This window comes from Convolutriloba macropyga, chromosome 1, assembly GCF_964194025.1.
Source record: "Convolutriloba macropyga chromosome 1, txConMacr16.3, whole genome shotgun sequence".
NCBI lineage: Eukaryota > Metazoa > Xenacoelomorpha > Acoela > Convolutidae > Convolutriloba > Convolutriloba macropyga.
Genome location: NC_134468.1, coordinates 77,822,617 through 77,833,843, shown reverse-complemented (window position 1 = coordinate 77,833,843; position 11,227 = coordinate 77,822,617). Strand labels below are relative to the sequence as shown.

At 34.6% G+C, this 11,227-nt stretch overlaps 1 protein-coding gene across 2 annotated transcripts in view; it reads left to right on the top strand.

Annotated features, from left to right (window-relative positions):
- Window positions 1-335: 335 nt before the first annotated feature.
- LOC142351707 (uncharacterized) overlaps window positions 336-11,227 on the top strand; it is a 44,791-nt gene continuing 33,899 nt past the window's right edge. For both annotated transcript variants that reach the window (XM_075403862.1, XM_075403854.1), the window contains exon 1: window positions 336-537. Coding sequence is in view for 1 of the 2 variants with exons in the window: in XM_075403854.1 (XP_075259969.1) it covers window positions 475-537 (63 nt within the window). In the remaining variant the exon portion in view is untranslated. The remainder of the gene's footprint in view (window positions 538-11,227) is intronic.

Here is an 11,227-nt window from a genome sequence, read left to right as displayed (position 1 = left end):
TTTTAAGAAAACATTTCTTTCACTACTCTGCAAAATTTCACTCCTAACTTCAATTTCAAATAAAATTCAACACTTTCATACCCTTTGGTTCTCTAAATACGCTAGATCAAAATTTTAGTTCCCCTCGGGCCCCGTGTCCAGCCCTAGGGCGCAAGCGCCCTCGTGTCAGTGCACTAAGTCTCTCGGAAGATTAGGATTTCGTTCCAACATATACTTAGAGCGTAGTTCTGACAATATTTTGGCCGTACGAGCACATCTGTGCATGTGCAAATCTAATTAACTGGGAGCTCTCATTAATATACTCTAACATATGCCGCATAAGCGTGATCGATTTTTGTAACTAGAAGTTGAACTTTAATTCTTGCACGCATTACTGTCTCTTTTTATCGTTGAAAGCTTTAAAGTTGTGGTCTTGCGGCAATTTCTCGTTTCGTCTTGTCTGCATTCTTGAAAATTCTTTGACACGTTATCAAGATGCAGATACAGTGGAAAGTGTTGAACAATTCATACAAGCCAAATGATGAAGCCATTGATCATGTAAGTATAAAGAGAGAGTTCCATTCCAGGGCAAAGATATCACTCTTAATCCTCCTCTAATTAGCTGGATAAGGGCAAGTCCACTCTTAATATGGAAATTATATATAATGGGGAAAATTGCGAGAGTATAATGATTAAAAATACACTAATTACATCCTTATTTGCACGACTGAGATATATATTCTTATTTCTAGAATCATCAGTGGATTTATGATAGATTATGCCCTTAGGAACAACATTGGGAAAGATATATTTTATTTTTACACTCTTTCACCATTGTTTGAATTGATATTAGTAATTTAATCGATTATATATAATTAAAATGACTCAGATTAAAATGATTAAATATGACTCACACTCAAAATGCACTTAAATTGTAAATGGATTCTTTCATATTTTATTCGTTTAAAAATAAATTTCTTCCGACCTTAATAATGGGAGAACTAACATTGCAACAGTCTTCTCTTACTCTCCCACTCTTTTGCCTGTTGTTTTTCGGGAAAATCCTCATTGCTTACAACGTAAAAAGTTAAACAACGCTTAATTGAACATCAGAAAATTCAACATTTGATTGCAAGTTTAAGAGGAAACTAGCATAATTGTTGTAATTATGTGTAAAATAATGTTATTGTCACTTTCGGATCAGCACCCCAATGTGTGATAGGAAAGCCACAAGTAATTTCTCCACTTTGTGTAGGAATGTCCTTTCAGAGTGAAACTTTTCCAAAAACAGACTTTTCGCTAAAACATTGCCTTTTTTGATCTTTCATAAACTTTGCTTTTTCTTCTTAAAATTACTCCAGTAAAATTAGCATTTGAAAATTAATTTTCACCTCTGAAATTTGAAAACTGAACTTTGCCAAACCTAGTCTTATAGAGAATGTTTTGAAAAGTCAAAGCCTCCTTGAGGCTGACAACTTTTTTTCTCTAAAATGAACGGAATTGGCAGTACTATATCTGAGGCCAGAATGAAAGCGGATGAAACAAAATGAAAGCGGATTTATTGAAGTACGGAATAAAAGAAAAAAGTTACTAAAACAAGTTCAAGTCACAATCGATAACGTAAGACCAATGGTTGTTTCTGCCAATCCCAGAACATCACAAAATTAGTTCGCAAGAGCGATCAGATCCGTTTTTCCTCAAATCAAAATCAAGCATATCAGGGAACTGAAAAACGGAACAGATTTCCTCATTCAACAAGAGGACCGTGCTTTCAGAGAATGTCTAATGATATCTCCTATTCTAACTCAGGCCTTTCCAAATGCCAGTAAGTGCAAGAAAAACATTTCCCAAACCAAAAATTAAACTCAGCTTTGTCATTGTGAACGTTTACAACAGTATTAGCGAAAACGAGATGAAAAGTGAATTTTTAAAAAAACAACGGCATGAATTTAAGTAAAGTTTTTTAAACAACAATTCGAACAGCTGGTGGGCCGATGAAATTACCAAGAGTCATTTTCGGTTGAAACCATAAAGTTTGTGCAGCTCAAAACCCTTAGGTTGTCAGTTATACAGGTGCGAAACCTCCTTTAAAGCACTGTTTCGCATGCCAAAATTTTTTTACTGAGCATAAGAATGCAGTTCGTTGTCTTCGCTCCTGGCACGAGTAAAGTGTTAAAGAATGCACAGTTCAAAAAAAAGCTAAGTTTTCGAACTGTGGTGGTGATTACTGTTTATCGCGGCTGTCCGGCCTATCACCAAAACCTAACTGAGTCTATAAAGAAATCAAGGGGAACAAAAACTCAGCCTTGGCATACAAATTCAAACCGAAGGCAAGCAGTGAGTTGCCACTCCATACGGAGAAAATTGTTTTTTTTTGTACTGAAGTTCTCAGCAAAATATAATCTGTTCTCAATACCATGAACTATAGTGATATAATAAATATTGTCTCGATCAAGACCTCAAGCGTTTTCAATGAAAAAACTGATGGCCGAAGAATACAAGAGAGCGTTAAAGGCGCAAAAACTGCTCCTGTACTTTCAAAACTGACAAAAAGTCCAGCAAGTGCTGAAACTTCACACAAATTTTATCAGCTCAAAATTTGGCAACGGAACTGTCGTGGTCTAAACAACAAAATATTTGATCTATTTTCATATTCAACAGAAAAGAAACAGACATGGTTATAATCTGCTCAATAACATTAAGAAAGGGCGAAAAACCATTCCTCTATATAACTACATCGTTGCAACAAAAACTTGTACGATTGGCTGTTATGGTTCCGTTATTTTATTGAAGAACAACATCGTTATAAAAAGATTAGAACTAGTGGAAAAAGAACAAGAAAGAAACAAAAGAACTTTACAAATACAAAAACTGTGCATCAAGCTGTCCTTGTTTGATGATTTTTGGTTAACGACTGTTTACCATTCCCCTGAAAAGCCACTTTCACTGTAGAAAGTTGTCTCAGAATTGCCAAATGTTTCAGTATGTGTTAATGCTCCGCAACTTTAACTAAACTGCTCTCACAATTCTGAAAGCGTCGAAATGCTTCAAGGCCTAATCGACAAGGGCGATTTCAAGCTTCTTAACAACGCTCAATAAATCTCTCAGTCATTCGATGGATAAAAGCAAAAGCATGCTCGATTTGCATTCTTGATATAGTACCATTTTTAACCATATTACAAAATTTGAAGATCAAGGCAGTGACCACAGAATGACAAACAAAACAATGATTATCCGAAAAAGCAAAATGTTTCAATTGAAATCAATCACCAAATACAAAAGATTCAGAGAAAACGCGTGAATTTCATATAGATCATCAAATTTTTGGACTGCGCAAAATCCGGAAAAAATGACAAAAATCAATTCAGCAACAGTCTGTTTGAAGCGATTCACAAATCTTACGAAGATTTATTTGTATACAAGAAGCAGCTTCCCTCTAGCATTAAGACACAAAAACTAATGAAACTTGGGAAAAAAGACGAAGAGAACTCAAACCTACAATTGGCGATTAATTTATATCTTTGAGAACAGAGAAAAATTAACAAAAAAAGAAATCAATCGATCAATGCAGTGGTCTGAGGACAGGAAAAGAGCAAACTTTTTAGAGATTGCAGGTGATAAAGATAGCAAAATTTTTGGAGAACAATAAGGGAATTAACGAAAAAAACGAGCCAAAGAAATGAACCCAGCCCTAACCTGTTCTACGAAAAGCACATAGTGACATTGAAATCGCACAACAGAATCATTGAAAACTGCAGTACACTCCAAAAACAATAAAAATGAAACCAAGGCAATTCTAGACATAAAAGGCAACATGGAAAAGCTTGGCATTCTGCTGACAAATGAATTTGAATAAAAATGATAAGGATCGACTGAAACCTGGCCTGCCCTGACAAAATTTGCTCTGCGAAGAATAATTTAAGGGTGTTGAAGACTTTGCTTGTCTACTCATAACTAGCTGAATAAACAACTCTTATGTTTCATTGAAATCGAAAGAGTCACGGATCAGAATGGACCCAAAAGAAAACAAAGACCGATCAACTAAAAACTATCGACCAAAACTATCGACCAAATATAATATAATTACAAATCGGCTAGCCAAAATCTGCAAAATTGTTGTAAAAAAAACCTTTGTTATGGAAGAATGCGAAAACATTCGGCGAAAGTCGGAGTGCTAACAGAAAAGATCGCTGCCCTACATACAACCATATCAAGTTTTTTTCAGCAAGTACGTGAAGCTTCTCTGTGTTCCGAATTGTTCGGCTTAGTATCCTTGGATGAATAAAAAACGTTCGAGGCTGTATGGCATCACACACAACAATTGATTGATTTCAAGGGTTAAGTTAACCAGTGCATAAAATCCTTCTCGTCACAAAGAATGTATACATGCATAGTTTCTAATCTTAGAGTAGTTTTTACCCGACATCAGGAGTACCTCAGCGGAGCGTAATTGCTCACATTCTCTTCTTTATTCAGCTAAAAACAAATCTTGCAGTTCACCAATGACTTTGCCCTATACTATATTTCCTTGTCCACAAAACAATTTTAAAAAATTTCCAATCATCATTGTACAGTATCATGGATTGATGTGACTTACTGAAAGTAATTATAAACAAAAAAACACAAAATATGTTTCCTGAAAATCCTTTATTGTAAGGATTGTATCTAGACCTTAATATAAGAGGAGTACAAATTCAGAAAATGTAGACGTTAAAAAACCTGTTATCTTTTTTATTTCTCATCTCATAGAACAAACACTGCAAAAAAGTAGTGACGAAAGTAAGCAGCATGTTATTTCATTTCTGGAGAAATGGTAATCTAAACATGGACGAAGAGAGTTGACTACTTATGTATAAATCCCCGATCCGCCGCTTTTTCTTTTCTCCAATGTTAATTGGTTCGATCGCTCCCTGGCCATCATCAACAAAATAAAAAACTTGGGGAACTGAGCTCTGCTAATTAGCCTACGAAAACTAAGATTGTACAACGTCCAAAAATTCTACGAAGAGAAAAACGTGAGACCAGACAGAGAAATTTAGTTTAAATTGTCCAATGTATATCTCCAACGAGCAAAAAAACACAACATACAGTCCAATATAGGCATGATAAAAAAAACGACAGTGCCCGCTGAACACTTTGGTCAAATGGATTAAACGAAAAAAAAACAGAACAACACCCCAAAAAATTAAGGATTGAGCCCAGTCTAACCAATAACTCATAATCATGAACTACCCCACCTTCTTTTGAGTCATTAAAACTGGGCTTTAATGCAGAATTATATGAGACGTGAGTATGGCAAAAAGAAGTAAAACCATCGAAAACCGGAGAGGAATCAAGTGCAACAACGAAATTGAAAAATTGAGAAAAAACAGAGCAAATAAGTTACTAGCAAGTGGACAGACTTAAACTACTAGCGAATAGCAGATTTGTGAAAAACTCAAAAATTGATGAACAAAGAACTTACAACAAAGATTTGATTCCAAATGGTTCAAGATTATATCTACTTTTATTGCGTTTACTCTTGTAACTAAATTTAGAATAAATGAATATAACTGCCTGCGGCTCCAGGCTAGCTCAATTACTTCTCAAAATCTTTATTTTTCTTTACTACAAAAAAATCTTTATCTTCTACTCTGCAAGATTTGATTGCGAACTGCGCGCGGTAAAAGCGGGGCAAAGACGAACTCAATTGTATAAAATTTTTTCATTCAGCCAGGCGCCAGCTTAGTAAAGTTGAGGCTTAACGTAGTTCACCGCACAATTCAACACAAACGGTACATGGTTATGAACAATTAATATGATTCGTAAAGACAGATAGCATGTACACTTTCTCTGCTATATCTTGTTCTTCTCAAACAGCTTTTTTACCATCAACACTATACTGACTTAAATATAAGGAAAATTTCCTCCATTCAAAATGTTTTTCATTTTTTTGCTGCGCACGGTTTGGTTCAGTGGTTTTACAGTTCAAGTCAGCGTAGCACTTTTATCGAAATTTTTTCCTTGAAAATTTTTATGCAACCTATTTGAAATACAACAATTTGAAGATTCATTTGTTTTACTTTGTTTTGGTTGATCTCTTTCACTTATTCATATTTTCGATTTTAGGTCACTCTATATTTTGGCCCGAAAATTAGGGGCAAATTCAGCGTGGCGCTGTTTACTTAATCACTTCATATATTTGTTACTTTTACTTGTTACTTCATTTTTGTCTCCATTTTAAATCAAAACAACGTTTGATTTATATATATATATATATATATATATATATATATATATATATATATATATGTATAGATAGAGTATTAATTTTATATTCTTCTTGATGGGACTCCAACATGGAAAAACCTCCTATTTTATAATATGGCCAGATGAAAACATCTGCGCTTAAATTGCTTCGAACTGAATGAAAATATGGACATACGCTGCATCTTACATGGAACTTACCACTGTCAGAAATAAATGACCACCCCTTAACAAAACGCGAATAATCTGAGTTTTCGACTAACTATTAAAGACAAACAAACAAAAATCCAATACAACTTTTACAGTCATCATTGGTTTTGGTATACGTTCCAGTTCAACATGGGCTCCGCTTACTAAAAACATAACTTCTTTTCTGATAAGTTTTGTTTTGTACTAAATTGAGAGACAAAATAGATACAAAAAAATAATTTTTGCTTAAAAGAACCGTCATCAATCCCAGGCGGCTATTATTGCGCTCCTATCTTTTTTGGTTTTATCGTCTAACAGATTTTTGTTTTGTCTTACCCTGACTTCTTGGAATTGACTTTTTGAACGACTTCATTGACTTCTACTGCTTTGCAGTTAAAATTTGTGTTCGTGATGTAATTTCTGCTTTTAGGTCAATTGTGTGACTTAACTCACTCAAAAAAATGACTTCTGAGCTCACTTATGGAACTTTAAATTTTATGAACATTTTTTAATTAAAGGTCAATAGTGCGCATCTAAGTAGTGCCAAATTTATATGCCGTCTTTCCTGAGTAATTGAGACTTGAGTTTTAATGGCGAATATTAATTTTGAAAAAGCTCCATCAAGGCTTTTTCCTTGTAGAGCAAATGTGTCATAAAAATGACAGTTCGAATCTAGCCCAAAAGGTATAATGGTCTATTAAAAAGCTGGTGGTCGATCTGTCAATCTTATTTCTTTAGTTGTTTCAATTCATGGTAGGCCACAAGCGACTATCGCGGCTATTTTCCGGCAATCTTCTCGGCTATGTTTGTTAGTTTTGCCGTTTGTACCCCACTACTTAGTGATATTATATTTTTTATTCCGCAAGCGCATGTTTCATATATTGGCATAATGGTTTACGAAGTATAAGCGCGCTATCTGCCTGCTTTTGAACAAAAATTGCTTAAGCAACTTACAATTACGTGGCTTGCCTGCCTGTGAAGTAGACATCCCAAAATGCATATGGTTAACTCCCTCGTAGTTCCCCAAGAAAAATGAAGTTGTCTCTGAAATTGATCTATTTTCACGTTTGATCATTTATGACCGAGCTTGCATTTAAGTTAAACAATCGGGATGGGGGGGTTGGTTCAATTGTGGCTCTTGACAATTTTACTGATAAACTAGAATGGATTTGATCAAATTTTCTCAGGGTCCTCTTTTAATTTACTATGGCGTATTATCCCAATTTCATAATTCGGTAAGACGACTAGTTTGGGGGATAAATGGGTAAAAGCGGACTCATTATTTGATCTCAAGTTGGAGTAATATTAGGTCAAAATAGAGTTTTTACTTAGTTAAACGAAAAAAAACTTATTTTGACGTTTAAAAATCAACTGTAGTGCCAGTGCACTTGTTGGTGTAAAAGTTATCTTTCTACTAAATTGGGAGAACAAATTCAAACTTTTGTTTTCGTTCTTAATTTTTACGTTTGTCCCCCTTTGCATAATGAGAGTATGTTTTTTTAAATTCCCCAAGCGCACGTGCCATATGTCTTCATAATGTTTTGCTATATGTTGGTGGGCGGTCGGTAACTGGGGGTGCATTATTCACTGGGTAACAATATACAGGGGTGGAGTTCAGAAATTCAAAAACTACCCGAGTAAACCAGATCATTGACAAGATAATGGATTATTTAGGTCCTTGTTCGCTTTTAATAACATTAATAGCTAGCTATGAGTTAAGAAAACCGATAGTCTAATTTCATAACTAAAATAAGGGAGGAAATTACTACTTAAACAAAAGGGGGAAGGTAAAATTACAGATTAGAATAATTATCTCTCGGAAAAAAACGATATAAAAACAGACTTTTGCCGTTTCCTCATCTCAGGTTTTTAACAAAGTTCTTTCGAGTTTGTTTGTTTTATTGTGAATTAAAGGTAAACGTTCTACGGCGACTTACCCCACAGATAAATAAAGTAATTTTGGCAATTATTCCTTGATAATCTTTTATGTGTAGCTTTATCCAGTTTTATGCAGTTTTTTCTTTATATATTTCAAATTTTTTTCCCAAAGATTTCAGGTAAATCCAAAAGCATACAGAAATATGTAACTTCCAACAAAATTGAGTTAAATAAAAAAAGTACGACAGAAATTTGAGATACTAACTGCACGAAATCTCAAACTGATAACAATTTAATTTATTGTTTCAAATTTAGAATTAGCATCACTTCTTTGCCTATTTTTTGAGAACAAGAGAAGTGGGAAGTGTAAAAACAGTTTTGGAAAAGTGTTGTTTTCTAAATATGGGTCTTTATTAGGAATACGCCGAAATTCAGACTACTAATTAAGATAAAATTAATACAAATTTAAGACCATTTTGTTTAACCATGAACAAATTGTCAAAACTGCATTTCTGTAAAACACCTATTTTACTCGGCTATCCTACTGTAAACCTAAATTTATTAGCAAATGCTTTTTCCTTTTGTTGTCGAGCAAAACTAAGTCGTGCAGCAAGGACTAAGGACTTGTTGCAATGGAGAAAAAATAGCGGCTTCAAGAACCTCGAACATTGAGGTGCGCGACCCAAGTCATCCCTAATCAGAACAACTTGGGTCACGCATGGGGGTAAAGCGCGACCACTCCTTAGAGTCTGACAGTAGTGTCTAAGGTCTCGATAGTCTGATCAGAGCCCCATTCAGAGTATGCACAGTCTTATCAGAGCCCCGCCCGAGTCTGGGTAGTCTGATCAGAGCGTTGTTTAGAGTCTGGAGTTTTGTGGTGTGGTATGTTTAGTCTGAACAGAGCCTTTTCTAGAGTCTGTAGAAAAGGCTCTGTTCCATAGTCTGGAAAGTCTGCTCAAGACCCAGAGGTCCAGCCGAAAAAACGGCCAGTCCCCCCAAAAAAGAAGAGTTTTTGAAGAGGACTTCCCAATTTTTGAAGATAACTTCTCGATGAATATCAAAGAGCACGCCAAAGACTAAGTTTTGATAACTGTTGTTGAGCGGAAGACATTTTTTTTAGTTTGAAACGACAATTTTTAATGAAAAACCCAAAAACCATTTACATAACAGGATATCTATATTTCTGAAAATGATACGTTATAAAAATGATTACTGCTACTTCAATAGTTAAAAGTGTCAGTCAGGAAACTGCCAATGCGGAACCAAAGTTGATCTGGCACACCCAGTGCGCAACTCAAGTCCCTCTGATCTGAGCTAATTTTTGTCTGGATTATCTGATCAAAGCTGGCATGGGTCGCGCACCTCATCTTGGGTTCTGATTATGGCTCCTGAGTACTTCTCTAGCTTATGGTTCGTTTTGAAGCAATGCTCAAAAGTGCAAACCTATTCGGTAATAAACTGAAAACGCTAAGTTGTTTTTTAAACCACTACTAGAGCTCGGCTATTGATTAAGTGGGTCTGGCAAAATCACTGCAAAAATCGGGCATTCTTTCAGAACTGCGAAGTAAGCTAAGTTACAAAGTGGCTTCAGAATATTCTTGTGAACACTGCCTGAGACACGGCCCCTTTAAGCTTTTAATTCTGCACCCTGCATAGCAAACTTGAGTGCTTCTTTTTTTCAGGGTACTGGCGAGCAACATCTGAACATTTAATAACTTGAAGTGTGACGAAAGATATTCTCGAAATTTTAAAATTTTCACCGGTTATTTAGTCTTTTTTAATCAACAATTCATTCCTTTGCTGAATAACTTTCCGTTGTTCTTAAAAATTGAGTTTTGAGAAATCAATATTAATGCAAACAATTATTCTCTTGGTATGCTAAATTACTAAATTATCATATCTATATTCTGGCTGTTTAACTCATTTTTAGGATTCTTTTTATAACCATTAAGCAAAAATTCTTTGTCAGCCAGGGATTGTTTTTTTTATTTTATCCGTAATTTGCTCTGAAGGTGTGTATTGGAACTATTCTTACTCGAAATTAATAAAAAATGAACTGAGTTGATTGGATTTTGGTTTACTGTAAATTGATTTTTCTGTACAGAAAAATTGGTCAATGTGTGTATAAGTATAATCAGAGAGATTTTGTGTGATTTCTAGTAATTTCTAAAATTGTGCTTCCTAATATTTAAATTAAATTTAGCTGTAAAAACTTTTGCAATAAAAAAATGGCGGCTCAGCTTTCCGTTGCATCTCATTTATCGGATCTGCTTAGCCGGTAAAAACTATGTATGAGAAGAAATCAAAATTTGAACCATCGTTTTTGATTCCAACCACGTTTCCGTGACTGCAACAAGCGCTCTTTTGTACACTCTCTAAAAAGCCAGCAAACTCCTCAATAGTGTCTTTTTGAAAAAAAAACAGTTGAGCACACAATAACAGTACAAAAAAGAAGAATAATCAGACTTTCTACTTTCTTCCGTCTAGATTTTGGTTATAATAAAAAAAATTAGACGTAGACAAAAATCAACTGAAATTTTTGTTGGGGAGAAAAAAACATGAAAATTAGTATTACGAAATGGTTACAAGCATGCTAATTTAGTTTTTCTTGCTCCAAATTTTGTCTGAAAACTATACGTTAGTTTTCATTTCCCAAAAAAAACGTTAAAGAATAAGAACATCGAATTCCCTTTTTTTCTATCAGGCTAAAAAATTATCGTGAAATCAACATGCTTGTCGTTTTGTGCGCTCGAAAACTGTACTGGCGATTATCATAAAACTTTTTGATATATACTTGCAAAAACACGCTGTTTACATTCCGATTCAGATTCCGCAAGCCTGTGTTGATCACATGAAAATTTAAACAAGCTGCATCAATACTATTATTGTTCAGATTCCCTATGTTTCCAATTATTGTGACATAGATGTCAAGTAT